Here is a 20,915-nt window from a genome sequence, read left to right as displayed (position 1 = left end):
CAAATCATGGGTGTTCTATGTTCATCAGGACCAAACTATCTGGTAATTCCCCACCTCTAAAACAAAAACAAACAAACAAAAAACCTACCACATAAGAACTAGGAACTGGTGCCTCATGTCTGTAATCCTAGCTACTTGGGAGACAGAGATTGAGGGGATCACAGTTCAAAGCCAGCCTGAATGGGAAAGTCTATGAAGCTTCAACTCAAGGGATGAAGCCAAGTAGAGAGGTGTGCATCCATCTATGATGGAAAGCCCCAAGTGGGCAGATCATGGTACAAGCACTGGCCTGAATGGGGGAAAATCGAGGGCCTAACTCAAGATAACCAGTGCAGAAGAGTAAGGATTGGCTAGAGGAATGACTTTGTCTACTGAACTCAGACTGCCTGCTTTCAATCTACTATATTTAAAATTAGATTTCAAGATATACATTTAAGAGTGAGTAGCAAATTATAACACCAAAGACACTTTTGAATCACTTTAACTAACTAAATGTCCAAATTCAATTATGGCAAAAGATTCAGGACCTTCAGAGAATACTGCATATTTTTAAGTTGATGTCATTATACATGGTATTAAAGCCTATGTTCCTATTTTTTTCTCCTGGCAGATATTTGAAGATATTTTGGAAGCAATTCACTGTAATCTTTCAGTGTGCGGCTTAACATTTTCTTTGAGGGGTTGGTTTGGCATATTAATCCACATTAGAGTTTTATGTTATTTTTTTTCATTTGTGTTCCCAAGTTGCATAATGGTCTAGACTCTTCCATAGCCCACTGTTAAAAAAATTAATAAGAAATAAAATTGAAAAGCCATTTTCCATGATGTGGCTAAAGAAGAATTTCAGCAATATTTGGTTGAGTCTGGGTCCTCCGCAGAGTTACTTCTTTACCCTATATTATTTTTACAGGTCCCAGTTTCCTTTGAAAGCTAGGTAGAGTAGCTTTTCAAAAGCTCCCTTCGCTGCTTATCTAAATGTCTTTTCTAAATACTGAAAGTAAATTGGTGAGCCTAGGCATGCTTTGGTTCTTCTCCCTTCTCATTCCTAGCACTCTTATTTTTAATCTTGTCCCACCCCAAACAGTCTGATATTTCAGAACAATATTTTTGTGATTTCTATTCTTTTTATTTTATACTAAATAAATCAAAAACAATCTTCCTTAAAAATTCATTTGATTGCTTATTTTCATTGCTTATTTTTAAATCATATTTACAGAAAGAAGATAAAACTCTTAGTTATTTTGATAATGGGTTTTCAAGTTACTAAAAAATTGGGATACACCAATTTCCATTTTTTTATTTATTTTGTCATACTTAGTATTTTCTAGTCTCTTTTCAAAGCATAATTCTACATGTAGTCAGACATTCCCTGACCAGAAAACAGGCATCAAGATAAACAAATGTGAAGTGTTTGTTTTGTGTTATTAAAAACTCAGCCTCCTCCTCATTAAAGTAATAAATAAATAACTAAAATAATTAAAATGTATAAATTTTGACATTTCATTTTTCATTTACTTAGGTATGCTTTTATTGCTTCAATTACTAAGAAAACTTCTACTTTTGCTACCCTGATAATCATTTACCAAATAGGAAAAAAAGACTATTTAAATAGTTGCTGGTAGATTTACTGTAAGAAATAATAAAATTATATATGTACACATAATCATAACAGATAGTACTGTTATCATAGTTTTAGCCTAATAAAAGTTAGTCCTTTTTTTGGCCCCAGTCCTCTCTAATATTTCTTGTGGATAGAATGTTCAATTAGTGTCTTCCCATATTTTTATAAACCCCTGCTTCAATCCAACTTCCTATAGATAATATTCCATAAATGTAGGATATTTTTTGAAAGCACTGATTTACAATTCTTTTTTGCACAAAAACATCTGAATCAGAATCTCATGGAATGCACAATGTAGTAGAGTAAGCCAAACACATATGAAATAATAGTGGAAAGCAGGAAAACAGTAAAAATGTATTTTATAAAATTTTAGTCATGTCTCATCTAACATCCATGGCCTAATTTGAAACAAATATAATAAGAAAACAGAGTGTCTGTTATGTTTCTAACTCCTAATAGTAGGGTAGCCATACAAGGAATAAATACTAAATTTTATTCCCTTTAAAAATTTCATGATTTCAAGTTGTATGGTATGAAAAATGGATTACTCCATTTACTAGTTATCTATTATCTATCTCTCATCTATCTATGTCTTTTATTTATCTCATCTATTTTCTGTCTACCTATATCTATCTATCTATCTACCCACCACCTACCTACCTACCTACCTACCTACCTATCTATCTCCTTTCATTTTTTTTACCTGTTTAAATGAATGTTTAGTACAGAAGACTATGATCCTTAGTTAGATACAAGTGACTCACACCTGTAATCTTAGCTCCTCAGAAGGATCACAGTTGGAAGCTAGCCTATGCAGAGCTTGTTATCTCCAATTAACCATCAAAAAAGCCATCATTGGAGATGTAGCTCAAGTGGTAGAACACAAACCTTGATCAAGGATGGGCGGGGATGGGGAGAGAAGGAGATAAGTAAGGGACAGTGCCCCATGTCCTGAGTTCAAGCCTCATAGCCAGCACACACACACACACACACACACACACACACACACACACACAATTTTAAAATATTAGACTTTGAAAAATTCATTTGTTCAAATGTGAAACTTTTGCAAGTGTGTCATGCTGAACCACATTATGGCTCCTTGAGATCAGTCTGCATTTCTAATGATCGTGTAGTGTTCTGTGTCCATAGCCTTCTGTGACATAGAGTCCAGGACATAAAGGAAGCAACATTTTGGCTGCTCTCCTGCCAGGAGTACTGTCCCCTACAGTCTTTCATATCTTGGCTCCTCACAGATTACAAAGCAAATCACAACTGGAGTTTTCTTCTCAGGGTTCTATCACCATCTTTTCATGCTTTGCTTTGCTTTCACTTTTATCTGAATGTTACAGTAGGATCAGTGGAGTTAGTTAGCTGGAGGGGTTTTCTGTTCTTTCCTGTCTTACATAATGAAACCCAGTTATTTGTCTTAGGATCTTCCCCTCTTATATCCACCAAACAATATCAGATGTCCCATGACAGCATATTTCATCCTTTTATCTCCCTACAATTTTATTTTCAAAATTTTCTGTCATGTTGTCTAATTTCACATCAGATCCTTTGTGAATCATAGAAAAATCTGTGTTCTCTAAAGGACAACTTCCCTGTCAGTGTGATTACTTCTATATAGTTTATATAACCTTACACTTAATTGATTCAGTAGGTTTTGGTTCCTTATTTCTCAACTCATATGTCCTTTTCATCATTTCCTTCTTCCTTTGGGTTTCTCCATTGATCCTTCAAAGTGCTACTTTGTATTTTGAGGCTAAAGGCCTTTATTAGTGATTCTTGACATCAATGAGTTAATCCTTCTATATGATTTAAGGGGCACATTTCCTTCATTTACATAAAAAGATATGATTAACATAAGTCCCATGTAGCGTGATCTTAGTGTTATATATTATAATAAATATTGGGAATAATATTATTATTCTTGTTAATTTGTTTTAAAGCAAAGCGTGTTCTCCTTTCCCCAATGAATTTACAATCTTAAGCAAATACTTGGAAAATAGGAGAATGGGTGTTAGAATTTCTGTGTTAGCCACTTTTCTCATCACTGTGTCCAAATACCCAAGAGAACAACGTTAACTGGAGAATCATTTTATTTAGCTGATGGTCTCTGAGGATTCAGTCTGTCCTGACAGAGAGGGCATCACGGAGCAGGACAGTTCATGTCCTGATAACTGGGAAGCAGAGGAAAGGAATATAGAAACGAGCTCTGGCAAGATGGCGCTCCAAGGACATGCCTTCAGTGAGGCCCTACCTCCTACATTTAACCATAGCAATGCTGCTATCTTATTATAAATCCATCAAGTGATTAATCTATTCATTATGACAGAGTCCTCATGATCTAATTGTCTTTGGAAGTGCAATCACAGACATACCCAGGCATGCGCTTTACTTATTTCTTAGGTGTTTCTTAATTCATTCAAGCTAACAATGACAATTAGCCATAATATAGTTAGATATGTTTTTGCTTTTTCACTTTTTGGCAATGGAAATTTACCTTTTCTGGTAAATTCCTGGTATTTTTAGAGATTCACAGTGATAGATCATTGTGCAAAATGAAACTATTCCCTCATTATTCAAGCTTTCTTTTCTTATGTGTGGCATTACTCAAACCTGGGGTTCATATTTACACCCACATTACTTATATTATCATTTATGTTTATATTTTCTTTAAAATATATATAGTAGGCTTTCTCACATTTCTTTCCTAAACACCAATGAGCTTCAAAGAACCTTTTAGTTTTTTAATTGTTTAATTACTTAACATAGTATCACAAATAAGTGTCTTATTTGGTGAATTGTTTACATTTCACCACCTACCTTACAGTCTTTGATGTTCAAAAGCTTTCTATTAAAAACTTTTGCTCTTTCTAGAGAATTGTTTCATTGTTAATACCAGTTTTTTTTCTTTCTTGGTGGACCTAAATATTAACAAAATATGCCTACAGAATTGTGAAATGAGGTCTTCTTCCTCCTCTTCCTCTCCATTCACCCCTTCTCTCTTCTCTTTTTCCCTCTTCTTCCCCCTCCTCTCCTTTTCTTTCACCCTCTTGATATATACACACATCTGTGCATATATCCAAAATATACACATAGGCAGACAGATAGATAGATGGGCATACACTCTATTTGGTGGTGAGATCTATTATGGGTTGGATAGTGTACCTTCTCCAGCCAAAGGGGTAATAGGAGTTCTAAAGTCCAAAACCAATAATGTATTGTGTTTAGAGTTAAGGCCTGTATAGAGGTGAGCAAGTTAGAATGAGGCCATTGGCATGGACTCTGCTCATGAATGATGTATAAGAAAAGGGGAACATAAGACACAGAGGCAACATGTGAAGAGAAAAGATCTCAAGAGAAAGGTAAAAGATGGCCATTTTCAAGTTAATGAGAGAGACTTGGAACATATTCTTCTCTCAGCTGTTGGAAGAAACCAACCCTAGAGTTACTTATTTTGAACACTTCAAGCCTCCAGCCACTGTAGGACAAAATTCACCCATGCCAGTTATGTCAGCCACTTTATGGTGTCTCATTATGTCAGCACTAGCAAACCAAACTAAGACCCAATAAAAACCGGAGACAAGGGAGAAATTAGCCTATTAGAGAATGGCTGTGGTATCTGGGTATCTGTAGCTCATGTCTTTAGGTTTGGCAAAGAAACCCGAGTTTTTACTTCCTAGAGCACTACGTTTCTGGAATAAAACTTTTCAAACTTTTTTTACTTTTATATAACTGTGATGTGGTGGCTGGCGACCTACATGTGACTGAAAAGAGCAAGCCAGAGCCACGTATAAGACACCAGAAACAAGATTCACTGTCACCCGAGAGGGGCCCACTCTTTAAGGTCAGCTGTCATCAAGATAAAAAAACATGCAATTGGCTTTAGACTCTTTCTCTCACTGGTTAGGAGGGGTGGGGAGGGAGAGAACGTAGGGAGGGGTGGGAGGGAGAGAGAAAGGGTGTAGAAAGCCAGGTGTAACCCAGGGAGGCTGTGGACTGTGTTTCACCGGAAAAAAGAAAAAACAAAAGCAATGTGAGCCGGGGAGATGAGGTTCAGCTTCCTCAGACCCACCCACCCACCCGCCCACCCCTCCGCCCACCCCTCCCGGAGCCGTGTGCTTCGGCAGGCGGCGCGCAGCCGACGGCGAGTGGTGCTGAAGGGACAGCTCCCACGGCGCTGGCCCGGCTGTGGGGGTCGGGTCGTCGGGGAGAGGGGGCAGGGGAACCCAGTCTGCACAGCGGGGACTTCACCTTCCAGTGGGTGAGCTCTCCTGACCTGCGGCCAAGCCTGAGCTCCAGAGACACCCGCTCGCGGATCTGCCTGCTCCCCAGCAGGGTCGGGCAGAGCCGGCTGGACCCGCCCCAAGCTCCATGGTTTGCTCAGCCCTGCGCGATGGGGACTTCGGGCGCGGAGGGTGGCGATGGACGAAGCCGCCGATCGCAGCATGAAGGCGGCACCGAGCGTGGCCGGCAGCCGGCGGGGACTGTCTCCCCGACCTCCACGCCCGGAGAAGCGGCCCAACCACCTGAACCCGGAAAACGCCAACAAGTAGTTTCCCTTCGCAGAAGGGCGGCTCAGGCTGGCCGCCCAGATTCAATCCTGCTGCCCAGAGAACCTCGTCCGCTCCGAGACACCGAAGCAGAACCACTTTCCTCTCGGGTTCCTTAAGGTATCTGGGGACAAGGTGGGGTGGGGTGGGAATGGGGTGCTTTCCCGGGGGGGGCGCGTGCGGCCCCTATAGGCAGGCATCCCCACCGCGCCTCTGCACCCCCCCCCTCTCTCTCTCTCTCTCTCTCTCTCTCGGCAATAAAGATGCAGAGGTGAAGCCCAGGGGGAGAGGCTGAAAAGGGACTCGGTCCTCCGCCGATCAGGGGGTGTGCCTGCCGAGGCTTCGCCCTCGCCCCTCTTAGAAAGCAAGCCCTCCCTCCCCCCCCAACTCTCCACCCCCTAAGGTATTTGTTTTGCTTTGGTAACGGGGGGAGGGGGATGGGTGGGATGTATTGCTCACTTCAGTGGCTCAAAGATGGATCCTAGTTAGTGCTTCCCTTACCCAAGTAATAATAACGTGAACAACAGCGATAACAATCAAGCCGAAAGGAAAAGGGAGGAGGAAGTTAGTCAGAGGTCTCCTTGGAGAAAGACAACAGCACGGATGACCCCCCTCCCCACCTTGACTTCATTTTTTTTTGGGGGGGGGAGGTGTCTGTGACGGAGTGTGGAGGTGAGCCCAGCAAGGACGCTCTCCCAGGGTGCTGGGGAGCGCGGTGGACCGTCCAGAGTTGGCCCCGTCCCTGTGCAATGGGGGGTCCCAACTCCACTCTACTCCTCGACCTTAGGGAACTCTTGACCTGAAGACGTTGCATCCAGGCTAGAGGAGAAGGAGGAAGGTGGAAGGTGTGGCGGGGTGGTGTGTGTGTGTGTGTGTGTGTGTGTGTGTGTGTGTGTGTGTGTGTGTGTGTGTGTGTGTGTGGTGGGGGATGGAGGGGGGTCAGGGAGAGAGGAAGATGGGGGGCAACCCAGGGGAGAGACAAAGCATGGAGTTAACCCAGGGGGAGTCAGAGGGCTTAGGGAGGGAGGATCAGGGGCTGGAAGCAGCTCTCAGCCTGCACGGCGGGGGTAATGGGGGGGGGAAGGTGGAAGGTCAGGAGGTGGAGAGATGGAGGGAAGCAAGGAGGGTGTGAAGCCAAGGGGAAGAGGTTTTGTGGGAAGTCGAGGAAGTCTCGCTCCGTTAGTTTCCTGGAACCCCTGGGAAAGGTGTGATGCCAGAGGCAGACGCCCCTGGCTTCTCGGTCCGCCCCGGCCGCCATCCGCAACCGGGGGCCACCGGGAGGGAGGGAGCGGGGCGAGGGCGGGGGTCCGGGCGCGCTTCTGCCGGCGGAGATCGGTAACTCGGCGCCGTGTTCGCCTCCCTCCCTTCTCCCCTGCCTCCCTCCCCCTCCCCAGTCATGTCTGAGCCACAGAGATGGGCAAGATCGAGAACAACGAGAGGGTGATCCTCAACGTCGGGGGCACCCGGCACGAAACCTACCGCAGCACCCTCAAGACCCTGCCCGGGACGCGCCTGGCGCTGCTGGCCTCCTCCGAGCCCCAGGGCGATTGTCTGACCGACAAGCTGCAGCCCCTGCCCCCTCCCCTGACGCCGCTGACCCCTGGCCCCGGTGGTGGCGGAGGTGGCGGCGGCGGCGGCTGCTTCGAGGGCGCGGGCAACTGCAGCTCCCAGGGCGGTAACCACCTGCCCGGGGGCGGCCGCGAGTTCTTCTTCGATCGGCACCCGGGTGTTTTCGCCTATGTGCTCAACTACTACCGCACGGGTAAGCTACACTGCCCGGCCGACGTGTGCGGACCGCTCTTCGAGGAGGAGCTGGCCTTTTGGGGCATCGACGAGACCGACGTGGAGCCCTGCTGCTGGATGACCTACAGGCAGCACCGCGACGCCGAGGAGGCCCTGGACATCTTCGAGACCCCGGACCTCATCGGGGGCGACCCTGGCGACGAGGAGGACCTGGGGGCCAAGAGGCTGGGCATCGAGGACGCGGCGGGGCTGGGCGGGCCCGACGGCAAGTCGGGCCGCTGGAGGAGGCTGCAGCCCCGCATGTGGGCTCTTTTCGAGGACCCCTACTCATCCCGAGCCGCCAGGGTAAGGCCTGACTCCGCCCTTCCCACCCAAGCCTCCCATTCCCATTCCCTCTGAAACTTTTCTTTCTTTCCACCAGGGGCTGCCTAGAGAGGAGTTTCCAGGCTCATCTAGGGTGGAAAAAACAAAAAGAACAAAAATCAGCCACAAAAAAGAACCCCCCCCCCCCAAATAACCACACAAAAAACCTGGTTCTACCCTCTTCATCTTCTCACTCTGTTCCTTCTTACTCAACACACTGAGATTATCTTTAGCAGATGGGCCGTGAAGGGCCAATGCCTACTTCTCTGAGCAAGTCTCCAACTGATGTTGTCCTAAAATCGGTACCAACCTTCATCTTGAGGTTTTGTTTGTGTGTCTCTCCACACCCCCCCCCCCCCCACCCCTTTCCTTCCCTTAACCTTCTGTTTCAACTTTTTCCCTTTAGCTTGGATGTCTGCTCTCTGGGCTTACTGGTCATTGAGAGGTGACATTTTCAGTGAGGCCTGACTCTTTCTGGGTCAGTCAGCCCCAAGGAAGTGGCTTCAATGATAGGGATCTCATGGGAGGACATAGGAAGGGGAAATGGGGTGTTTGTAGGTGGCTTCTGTGGCTGCGGTGGAGGAGGTGGGAGGTGGGCCGGGGCAGTCCATTTTGTGAGAGAAATATTCTACACAAGCCCTGTCTCTCTTCCCAAGGGCGAAGAAGATCGTGGAGGGATGGCTTGTTCTAGTCAGCTGACCTCTGCAACACTGGACTTTTCAAGCCTGGTGCTTTCTTTCCCTCTAGAGTTTCTGTCCATATTCCTTACAGGTTGATGGTGAATTAACCACTTTGCAGATCTGAACTCCCGTCTCTGAGTGACTTAGAGGATAGGAAACTTAGTTTTACTTTGTCTAGTGTGATCTTAGACTTGCTGTTTCTTTTTCATTTTTAAACTTATGTGACAGTTTAAATTTAGTTGTTGACACGCCCAATTAATTCTAGGAGATTCCATGAAGGGGTTATAAAAGTAAGCTGAGATAGTTTCATCAGCTTTAAGAAATAAAAGACATTCTAAATAACCCCAATTATACAGTATTTGAAGTTTTAAAAAAGAATTATATATGAGAACAGAGTTCGGTATTTGGTTAAGTCTTCACAACTGCAGGTGTCTGCCTTACTTCTGCTCTGTAGAACAGAAATGCCCTGGGCAGAGCAGAATTCCTCCCTCCCAGCTTTACTTTGACTTAGTTCTTTCTATTGTCTTTATCTGCACGTGAGAAATTCCTTCATCTTAGATAGCAAGCAGCTGTTGGTAGACTCACTTCTCAGCTGTGCTTTTTGATAGCACTTTGGAAGTCTGTAGATGTTTTGTTTTCAGTGAGAAGTAGAACATGGCACAACTTAATGCTTTCCAGACTGCATTTGAATGCATAAATTCTAGCATGTGCATATTCACACCTGTGAGCATAGAATTCACACACTCTGAAAGATTTCTTTTAACTTCCGAAAAAAGCGCATGTTTATTTCAATGACCTCACTCATGATCATGACATCTGTGTATTTTGTTTTCCAGCTGGAGGTCATGATGCTTTTTCTGCTTCCTGGTTAAAAAAGATAATCTGAATTATTTTTCAGGCTCATCAAGTGATGTTTTTTTTTTCCTTTCAGATCATGTGCAATAAAATGTTAAAAGGTTTTATCTTTCTTTGTGATAACACAATATCCTCATGTTATTTTATATTTTAAGATAAATCATACAGCAAAATATTTAAGGTGCCTAATTCTTATTACGGATTTTTTTAAACTAAAGATGTACATCATTGACTTGAATAGTTAATCATACTTGGATTTTTTTTTGTTGTTGTTGTTGTAATTGTGCAGAGGACTTGACCTGAATAATTTAGGTGAAGAAACAACATAGGGATTAACACAAGGTCAAGTGAAAGTATAAACAAAATCAGTTGAGAATCACAGGACTGAAAAATGTCTTTGAAGTCACCTAGTCAAGACCCTTTATTTTGTAGCTGAGGAAAATGAAGACTCAGATGCTAAGTGATGGCCAAGGTCATACATCAAGTTAATAGCAGAACCAAAATTATTCTAGAGGTCTCATGACATCCTTTCCAGTCTTTTTACACCAAAACCTCTGATTATAACTGACTGGGCTGTGAAATCTCTGCAGACCATATTGCTCTGGAGATTTAAATATACATTATTTGTTTAAAATATATAGTATGTAATAGCATATATTATATAATAGTAACAATAATTATAGAAATTATAAGATAACATATAACAATAAATACATAAATTATATAACACTAATACAAAAGTATAAAATATGTAATAAACTAATAATATAATATATACTGTTTTATATGAATATATATATTTCTAGGACTTCAGCTAGTGGAATTTTTACCCTGTATAACCTAACAATAGAATATAAATCCATGGGTCTTGATTTAACTTTTTGTTTTTGAGACCAGAACTCCCAACTCAATATCTGATTCTTTTGCTCATTAGCTGCTGTTTACTACCTGAACCACATCTTCAATCTCTTGATTTAATTTCATGAATGCTTTGTTTCATTGTAGACCAGTTAGTGTGTAACTATTTGCTTTCTTTTGTGGAATTTATCTTCAGGATAACTTTTCTGAAGTTACTGATGTTTACTGAATCAGAAGAGGTCATTACATTTACAAGTGGATTAATTACATTTAGTACAGGTAATTGTTGATTTAATGTTATCTGAACACTTTGATAAATAGAATTACATTGGAGAGGCCATAAGATGAACCACTGCTTTGCAGAGAGAAGATCTAGGAAAAATAAATCAATTATCCAGTGATTTGCTCCAGCTGTAGTTGTATTGCCCCGTTTCATTTTTTCTCCCAAATTTCATTTTTAACAGAAGTTAAGGATTTATACTTTGATATACCATCTTTTATATCAGCTTAGCTTTTGTTGATGTGCTGGTCTGAGCAATTTTAGCTGTTTGAATTTGTTTTTCATTTTGTTAAGCTTGTTATATTATTGTTATACTCAGTTCTTTATGATTTTTTGATATTGAAGAGACTGATTAAATTACATAACATTTTATTTCTGACCTTTATATTGATAGGAACTAAAGACTTCGTTGAATTCTGTAGCACTGTGTTTTTGCCTTTTGTTGGTTGGGACCCCCTTCTGCATTTTAATATATAATGTAAATATGCACTTGAAAGATCTAAGCTTCCATATTTAATCTGGTTAGTAAGGTTACATTTTATACTCATCCCTAATAATAGTACTAAAGATAGAAAGTTATAAAAGTTCTGATATAAGTTATTATGGAAACCTGTCTTGGAAAATGTGAAACATTACTATGGAAATACCACTGGTGACAGTTACAAATAGTAAAAATCAGTAACACATAAGTGTACTTGTGAAAATTGATGTATGTCCCCAATTGAGTTTTAGAGTACAATGAAATGTGTACATGAATTTCTCTGAAGACTCACTATAGCAAGAGGACAGACCAGGAAGAAATTCTGTGATAGAACTTCTAAGATTTTGAAAGTTTAAAAAATAATTTAGGGACAAAATCCTAGGATTAGAAAATATGTCAAATAATTCTTTCCCAGTATTAAAGAGCTGAGAGTGAATTCTGCTTCTATTTATTTTATTTATTCATTCTATTCATTTTATTAGTTCCTGGGCTCTGTCCCTGAGCTTCTCTGTGCTCAAGGCTAGTGCTCTACCTCTTGAGCCACAGTGCTACTTTCAGCTTTTACTAAGTATTTTAATCATGATCCTCAGATCTCACCCTCCTGAGTAGTTAGAATTACAGGTGTGAGCCACTGGCACCTGACTATTCATTTGTTTATAAAAATTATTTTGGTGAGGTAGCAGAGGCATGATGATTCAATTTAGTTTTAATTCAGAGTATTTGTTTTAATTACTGCATTTTCATTACTAGATTTGAATGACTTATGAATGTGGCGTGTACAAAGTCATATTTGTTCAACTTGTATCTTGGTGCATTCTACCACCAGGGCTTGCACCACCAAGGCAGAGTTAACTACCTTTTCTTTTCCCACTCCTTTTCCTTCAAAACCATGCCCTGTGTGTTCTTTTTCTTTTCTTTTTAAATATCAATACTGTCACATAGACTTCACCCCAGTGTCCTTGCTTAAGTTTAGCTCTTTACTCACCTCAGTAATGGAAATCACTCTTAAGAGCTCACATATCTAGGCTTCACTCTGTTCAGCTGTCTTAGACTTCACACACACACACACACACACACACACACACACACACACACACATTAAATATTTAACTGGTAACCACAAATTTTGACGTAAAATTCATATGCCTTAGTACAGCAAATAAGCCCTTGGTTATCTTGCTTCTGCCTTTTCCCCCACGCTTCAACATCTTTCTCATTACTTTAAGAAAATATGAATTAATGTTTAGCTGAAAAATAATGGGCAAGCCTGGATTTCTGAGTTGGCAAAGCCTTAGAATTTTAATTTGATTTCTCTTTTAATCTTGACTTCTCTATTTTCAAAAATAATTCCAATCTCTTATCTATAATATGATGAATCTTGTACTTACACCAAATAAATGAATTGACGTGAACAACTAAGTTTCTTTAGTCTTTCCATATTAATTAGAAGTCATAGCTACTCAAATGATAACACAAACTCAAACTAATACATTTGAGAAGAGTCTAGGGCAATAGTTGGGGTGTTTGCATTTGCCATTTAATCATCTAAGGTATCTTTTGACCTTTTCCAGGCCACTAACTGTATAATTCACAAACACATTTGATACTAATTAAGTTAATAAATTCTGAGCATTGAATAGGAGCACAAGTACTTGACTTAATATGTCGTTAAAAGAACAAAGTATCTTCAAATGTCATTGTTATCTTCAGTTGGATATTTGGTCACAGGCTAGGTGATCTTATCTGTTGCTGAACGTTAGGTATACAGAAATGAATGCAATGGTGCAGATCAAGCATGACTTCTCCCTTCCCCACAAGTAATATTTAGCTAAGATCTCATTTATAGACTTGACAAAACTAAAAGAAAGACAGGGAGTGTTTCTTCTTTGTCAAGAAGTTCATATTTAAAATTATTGAAAATGAAGAGAAGCTAGTTTATGTGAAGATCTAGATCAACCCTTCCCATTGGGAAATGTATATCACTGCCATTTATGTTCATAACAACAAATAAGGTTAATGTGTCTTTCAAATCTCATATGTTTTGAATTTTTGAGTTATCTGTCCTTTTAGATGGCAATATTTAAGATATGTCTAAATGAGATTGTAAAGAGCACTGAACACTTAATTTCCTGTAGAAGCAAAAAGTGATAAAATACCCATGAATATATTACAACAAAGTTAAACTAATTTGGTTTGAAGGATGGAGGGCTTTTGTTTTATAGTCAAAACATTCTTTTAAGACAGAATAGAGCTGCTTTGTGCTTTCTTTACAGGTTGAAGAATAGTGATTAATTTTAAATCAGTGTAGTCAATATTTTCACAGAAAGTGAAATTTGGGAAAAGTGAATTTGGGGAACAGAAGAAGGTGGTGAAAATATATTGAAACAGAATTGGAAAAAAAATGCCTGGATTAGAACCCAGGAGAACTACTCACTAGCTCTGATTTCAGCACCAATTGAATGATCTTAATTTCCTACATCATTTTGAGTCATTGTTTCCTTTGTATCATTGAAGTATATTTAAAAAAATAAGGATGACATATTAAGACTAGATAGTACCCAAACTTCTTTCCAGCTCTAAAATTTTGAGATCTGTTGGATAATTATTACTAAGGATCCTGAATGATAACAGAGAAAGAACAACATGTCTGTACCCATTTTGATTACACATTGAGGGCCACCAATAAAGTAAAATAGAATTGATTGTGTTTTTCGTTTGTTACTTCCTCCCCCCCCAACTTTTTTTTTTTTTTTTTTTTACTACAGCTGTTGGTAGCTGCTGATCTGGTTACCATAGAAACAAGTTAGCTCCTTGCTTCCTGTTTCCATTGAAAACAGCTTTCTCTTAACCACATATTGATTTCAGGAAATCATTTTGCTGGAGCTCTGTCATAGAAACCCATAAAGATGACCGCCTGTGTCATTTCCTAGGTCTAAGATTCAGTGCAGGTATACATGCATCCACCACAGGGTAACTGATCAGATAATCTCAGTTTTATTGCCATTTGAAAGGTGCCATGACAAACACTATCCTTTTCCCTTTCCTATATTTTATACAAAAAAAGACTCATTCACTTGAGGATTTACAGATATGCCTAACACATTTAAATGTTTACAAAACAATGTCAAGTTCTTCAGTTCAAATCTCTTATATAGCACAGTCAAAAAAAGCAGAGAGAATACTACACTGTCTAGCATACTTTATATGATAAAATTACCTTACCCATGTAATTGTAACCCCTCTGTAGGGTCTTTTCACAATAAAAAAATTTAATATGCTCTGTAATGAAGATTATCTCAATATGAATATGTATGTATATTGTTTAATGATCTGTATTTCTCTTTTGAGAAAATAAAATTTCTATTTCAGGATATATACATATACACACATATATGCATACATAAAACCAGGTATATTTACTACCGTACCATAAACATATACCCAAATAATTTATAAAATTTTGCATAGGTAAGAGATGGAAGTGAAATATCAGTTTATAACATTAATATGTGTATTGCCTGTATTATATACAAACTTTATTTCAGTGAGATTGGTGAGTAGCATAAATGACAGATTTTTGTATTTCTGAGGATTAGAAATGAGACAAAAATGGCAATTAGCACACTTGTCTCAGTTTAAAGAGAAGACAATGGATATGTTCTGGTCATGGGTATTAAGAGATGATCGACAGGCCAGGATTCAAATCTTCTGACTTCTGACTCAGTATTCAATCTCAGTTGCTCAAGGTAGCTTGTTTTTTTTTTTTTTTTAACATTTCACTGTTGGGAAGCGTCAAGTCTGCCATCTTAATGTGTTCTATTGTTGAACAGTATTAGGAAACTCATTACTTCAGGCATTCACTTTACTTCCAGATCCACTTACAGATCAGTCTTCCAGTGCTTTCTTTGCCTCAGATTGACATATTATTGTCCTACCACTTTTAAAATCTCAACATTAATCTGCCTGTGCACTTACCTTCTTTGTTCCTTAGACTCTTAACCATTCTGAAAGGATCTACAGGGGCTTCCAACTCCTAAGCTGAACATTTGCAATGAGCTTCAGTTGTTTAGATAATGAAAAAATATCTTTCCCCTGACCCTTTGTATGTATATCTTTTGTAGCATTTTTTTCCTATGCCGTTTTGGCTTATTGTTTTTTTTTTTAATGCAACATTTCTTTGACTTATTGGTGATGGGCTTCATGTTTTATGGAACATTGTCTTCTAAAAACTCACCAGGTCCTGGTGGGTGTATACTGGTGAATTAGAAGAGTAAAATACGTTTGGATCTGTAAGAAATCTGAAATTGAAGGTCTATATTATTTTGAGGTCAGTAAGTACAATTTAGTAAGGCTTCTTTTCCTGAGATTTTGTGAAATAAATAGTGAATTAGGTGTGATAGGGAAGAAAAATAATGTTATTTTGGGATTGTCTGAGACAATGCATTTTGCAGGAATCAAAACAGAAGTTGGAGCAAATGGTATCACTGAAATAAAAATGCTGAATTATCACTGGTCACTGGCTGATATTCTCCTAGAAGGTGACTATCATAGGGATGTCTTTTTCATCTGATGTTTCTCTCTCTCTCTCTCTCTCTCTCTCTCTCTCTCTCTCTCTCTCTCTCTCTCTCTCTCTCTGTGTGTGTGTGTGTGTGTGTGTGTGTGTGTGTGTGTGTGTGTGTGTGTCTGTGTGTGTCTGTGTGTGTGTGCCGGTCTTTTGGCTTCAACTCTAGGCCTGGGTGCTGTCCTTGAGCTTTATGCTCAAGGCTAGCAGTTGAAATGGCTCACCACTTACTATTCACTATAAAATTTGTGTCTGTCTATGCTTGTGTCTGTCTATGCTGAATTTCTGTTCTATAACTGATATGAGTAGTGTTTTGTATATCTGGTACTTTTACATTTGGTACATTAAAATTTGGAACTAAAAATTAATTTTATTTTTACCATTTGTTAAAAGCTGTATTTAAAACAATGACAGAGTGAAGAATAAGCTTTCTTACTGATTTTGGATAAAATTAGTAAAATTGGTATTTAAGAAAACACAAAATACAGTTATTACAGTTTAACTTGTCAGTTACGTTGTCCTACTTCTGTATTTCAGACTTCTTGAAGTGAGCAATGAGAGAGCAATTGTGGAAGTCATTAGAATATCCTAGTGTTCTCTCATATTTCAAATTAACTTCAGTAGGAAAAGCACAGAATACAACCTTAACTGGCTTTTGTTTGTCTAAACATAACATCATAACCTTTGATTTTTTTTAAATTAAAGAACTTTATTATCAGGCCTAAATGAAACCACCTACCACAGTCATATAACATGCTTAATGAGTGCATCAAAGTTGAACAACCATCATATTTATATCATGACTGAGTAATATTGGGGAGAGATAATTTATCCTAGTGTCATCATAGTGTTGACTTGCGATGCAACATTCAAGGTAACTAATGAAACAAAATACAATTTAATCAGCCGTTAGACTCTCAAGTAATTAAAAATCATTAGCCTTAATAAAAAATAGGATTGAATATAATTTTCTCAATCTCATCTTTATGTTTGCTGTTCAAACTTTAATGAAAACATGCTCAAACTGTCAGTTCTCTAGGTTTAGTTTTAAAATTTAGTGATAGTTTTCAAAATCTGTCCCTTTCTAAGTTTTACTTATTATCGATTGAATTTGTTCACTTACGTAAGGTGGCATTAGAGTTCTTGGTGACATTGGGGTTATAGAAGTAAGTGCATTGTGAAAGTTCTTCAAAATGTACTTCAGCATTTCTTCATCAATAGCCTTTTGTGTTCGGCCTTGGCTGGTATTGATTGGCTGGTGAAATGTCATGTTATTTTCAAGCATATGGACATTTCTCCCTTAATTAAACAAACTGGCATAGAACCAAGCACCAATGATTCTAATACTTTTGAATCTCTCAGCTGATAATTATTGAGCAGCAGTTGGCTAAGACTTAGTTATACAATATGAATTCACAAGTTGAAATTTGACATAAGGCTTCTGAACACGTATTCTGTAAGAAAAGAAGATCTTTCAATCCATAGTTGCGATATAATTCATTGAATGCTGCAATGGAGATAAGAGTATAGTGTAGACACACAGAGAAAGGAGGGACTGCTTCCTTCCTATAGAGAAAATGGCATTTTAATTAACTCCCAGAGGATACAGGGACATTTTCCAGCAATCAAGGGGAAGGGCAGCAGACTACTGAGCAAACACTAAGGCTTGACAGAAAATATGCCAGTGTAACACAAAGTAATAGGAAAGCAAAATAAAGGAAATACAGTAAATGCAGGAGTACAGGATTAAAAAATAGAGAAAATGTCCTCGTGAGATATTGGTAGGACTCTTAGTCTAGGACAGGGTTAGACAATATCCTATATCAGTTATTGATTCCCCAACTAAAACATGCCTGCGAATCCCCTGAGATAATGACACACGAATTAATCCAAATAAAGTGTTACCTGAGAGATTTGAATGAAATAGGTTTTGGATAAGATTCATGTTTTGGGTTATAGTTGGCTCCTTGGCCAATAGGTACTAGTACTGTGACACAACTGTTGCAGAAGCAAACTCAATTAACAGTCCTGTTTTGACCAACACTTTATATATAGTATTTTGTGTGTGTGTGTGTGTGTGTGTGTGTGTGTGTGTGTGTAGTACTTAGATTTGAACTCAGGGTCTCAAAGCTGGTGAAACAGGTGCTAGTTGCTCTTTACTATTGAGCCACACCTCCAGCCCCGTTTTTGCTGGTTATTTTTGACATAAGTTCTTACTTAACTCCCAAGTATGTGACTGGGGACAGTCCCCATACAGTAGGCTTCTAGTTGTAATGAGGAAAAATGTGTGACACCTGGCTTAATTCTGTTGAGAAGGGGTATTGTGAACTTTTCTACCAGCTTGTTGTAAACTATGATCCTCCCAATCTCAGCCTCCGAGGTAGCTAGTATTACAGAGGTGAGCTACTCATGCCTAGCTAGTTTTTCCCCTAATTACCTGTTTTGTATGGTCAAACCATCGTTAAACTAACTGCTTGGCAGTTGGTCTTGAGGTAAAAGTAAATTAGTGTTAAGGGCTGGGCTCAATGTCTAAATTTGAATTTAGACTCCATTCCTTGCTTTCTGTGTTAGCTTCAGTAAATTACTTGTCTAGACCTTTCTTCGCTTACTGAATCACAGAAAAAATAGTTACCTAGTGGATTGCTATAAGGATCATCATCATCATCATCATCACCATCATCATCATCATCATCATCACTACTTGAGATTAGCCTTAGTCATTTCTAGAGGTAGTAGAGTTGTAATAGTCATTTTAGGATGACTTCCTGGTATTTAGAATGTCCATGAAGAAATTACCAGTCTCTTGAGATTTTTCTTGTGAATATCAGCCTGGGAAGATGTAGGGGTGGCTCTTAATGAGTAATAGTGATGAATTATATATATATATATATATATATATATATATATATATATATATATAATATACTACGCTTCTACTATACAATAGGCATTTTGCAAAAGAAAAAGACCTTGTTTCCCTCTTTAACATGCTAGTTGTCTACAAATGAAAACAGAAGTGTCATGGTAGCATCAGGTCATGTTGTCTGCAGTAGACAGAAGGTAGGGTGCTTTGAAAGTCTGCATGGTCATGTTGGAGTTATAAAATTCTTCTTGAAGAATTTACCAGAGGATGAAGGTACCAAGATATTTTTTTAGATGGTGGAAAGAGTGTAAACAAAATTTCAAAAGGAAAGTACATCTGGAACTTTTCAAAGTACTGTGAATAATTGAATATAGCTGGGAGATATGGTTTGAGACAGAAGCTGAGTTTAGGTGGAAATACTGAGTAAATTCTGTTATCTATCTGCCTATCAATCTATTTATCTATCATCTATTTATTTTTCTGATGATAGAGAGAGTTTGGCTCTGATATGTTTCCCAGGCTTGTTTCAAATTCTGTCTTCCTACCTTAGTATACCTGAGTGGTTGTGATTACAGGCATGCACCACTATACCTGACATAAATGCGTGATTTTGAAGGAGTTCATGCAGAATAGTAGCATGCAGGTTTTTGTAACTGGGAATTGAAGAAGGGTATTGATCTAGAGGTGAGTTTAAGGTTTCAGAAAGGCTAGAGCTTAGTAAAATAGGTTTGTGAGAGACTGAATATGGGACCTAAAATGAAACAGAAGCAGAAGGGAGGAAGTAAAGCAGATGAAGTTGAATTTTGGGTAAAATGAAATGAATAAAAATCAAGAATGTCCTTCTAGTTCCTTTATGATATTTTTCTAGTTCAAGATGGAATGATTATGATCTGAAAATTTGCTTCACAGGGAAGTATTTTTTCATGGGACATAACAACTATATTATTTAGAATTGAAATTTATAATTGTCCTTTTGTCTTTCTGTATCAATTAACCAGTTATACAAGACATCTCATAGATTGTATAGCTGTGCAAATGAATGTTAAGTATGCCTCTTAAAAATTTGGTACTGCAGTTTACCACCCTAACTAGTTGATGAAAGACAAGATATCCTCTCTTCAGGTTATCTAGTTTTGTGTTGTTACTTCTTTAAAAATCAGAGAAAATATCATTTATTTTTGTCTATTTTCTCTGACATTGAAATGACTATCCAAATGCACTTGTCTGTGTGTCTCCCAAAGTGACAAACTTGAACTCAGTATTAAACAATGGTAATGTGATTACAATGGTAATATGAAGCATCTTAGAAATTTGCTTTACATAAAAGTTTCGTTAAGAGAAAGCTCATCAAGGAGTGAAGTTAATAAGGAAGGAAAACAAAAATAAAAACAGGGAAGAAGATGATGATTTCAGACCCAAGGAAGAATATTTCCATGTAAAACGCAAACTGAGTAATGAAGACAGAAGTCCTGAAGAATATCTAGGTAGGTTATTTCTCCTTTGTGACAAGGTGCTAGTAGGTACTTACATAAATTTAGATGTGATGGACCAGGATAACCAAGACTATGTGATAAAACCTAGCACTCCTAGGTTACAAACCTATGTAGTATGTTATTATAACAAATTTTGGAGCCAATGATAACAGATTATCGAATATTTGGATACCTGCATGTAAACCAAGAAGGAAAAGACACAGTAAGACTAGTTTATCAGATAAGACCTGGTACATCTGTGCATAGTGCTTACCATACATGCATGGTGCTTTTCTAGAAGCTGCACTAGGAGAGTCATTGGTAGAAAGAGTGGATGTTACTGCACATAGCTGCCGATTTAATAGACATTTTGGCTACACTAAATGTATAAAGCAGTCTTTCCTCAATAATGTTTGCTATATAAAATAACTATAACTTATTTGCCTTATATATGCTTTAGTTTTTTTCAACTTTCAACTCTTTAAACGTGTAGCTTAAAACAAACATACTGCTCAGATATACAATTTTTTTCTTTATATTCTAAAAGCTTTTCCTGCTTTTAAATTTTCTTATTTTTTT

General features: G+C 38.8%; 1 protein-coding gene across 10 annotated transcripts in view; it reads left to right on the top strand.

Moving 5' to 3' along the window:
• Window positions 1-5,927: 5,927 nt before the first annotated feature.
• Kcnc2 (potassium voltage-gated channel subfamily C member 2) overlaps window positions 5,928-20,915 on the top strand; it is a 160,277-nt gene continuing 145,289 nt past the window's right edge. For 6 of the 10 annotated variants that reach the window (XM_069988823.1, XM_069988834.1, XM_069988793.1 and 3 more), the window contains exons 1-2: window positions 6,023-6,300; window positions 7,575-8,268. In XM_069988823.1, coding sequence (XP_069844924.1) covers window positions 7,594-8,268 — 675 coding nt within the window. In that variant the 5' untranslated portion in view covers window positions 6,023-6,300; window positions 7,575-7,593. Of the gene's footprint in view, window positions 6,301-6,491; window positions 6,584-6,655; window positions 6,853-6,947; window positions 7,026-7,574; window positions 8,269-20,915 lie in introns of those variants that run through there. The other 4 variants (XM_069988766.1, XM_069988789.1, XM_069988783.1 and 1 more) reach the window with 4 other exon arrangements.

The sequence above is a fragment of the Dipodomys merriami genome, unplaced genomic scaffold (genome assembly GCF_024711535.1).
Source record: "Dipodomys merriami isolate MVZ:Mamm:240054 unplaced genomic scaffold, mDipMer1.0.p SCAF_10, whole genome shotgun sequence".
Lineage (NCBI taxonomy): Eukaryota > Metazoa > Chordata > Mammalia > Rodentia > Heteromyidae > Dipodomys > Dipodomys merriami.
Note: the sequence above shows the minus strand (reverse complement) of the source record. Positions and strands in the feature narration are given on the sequence as shown.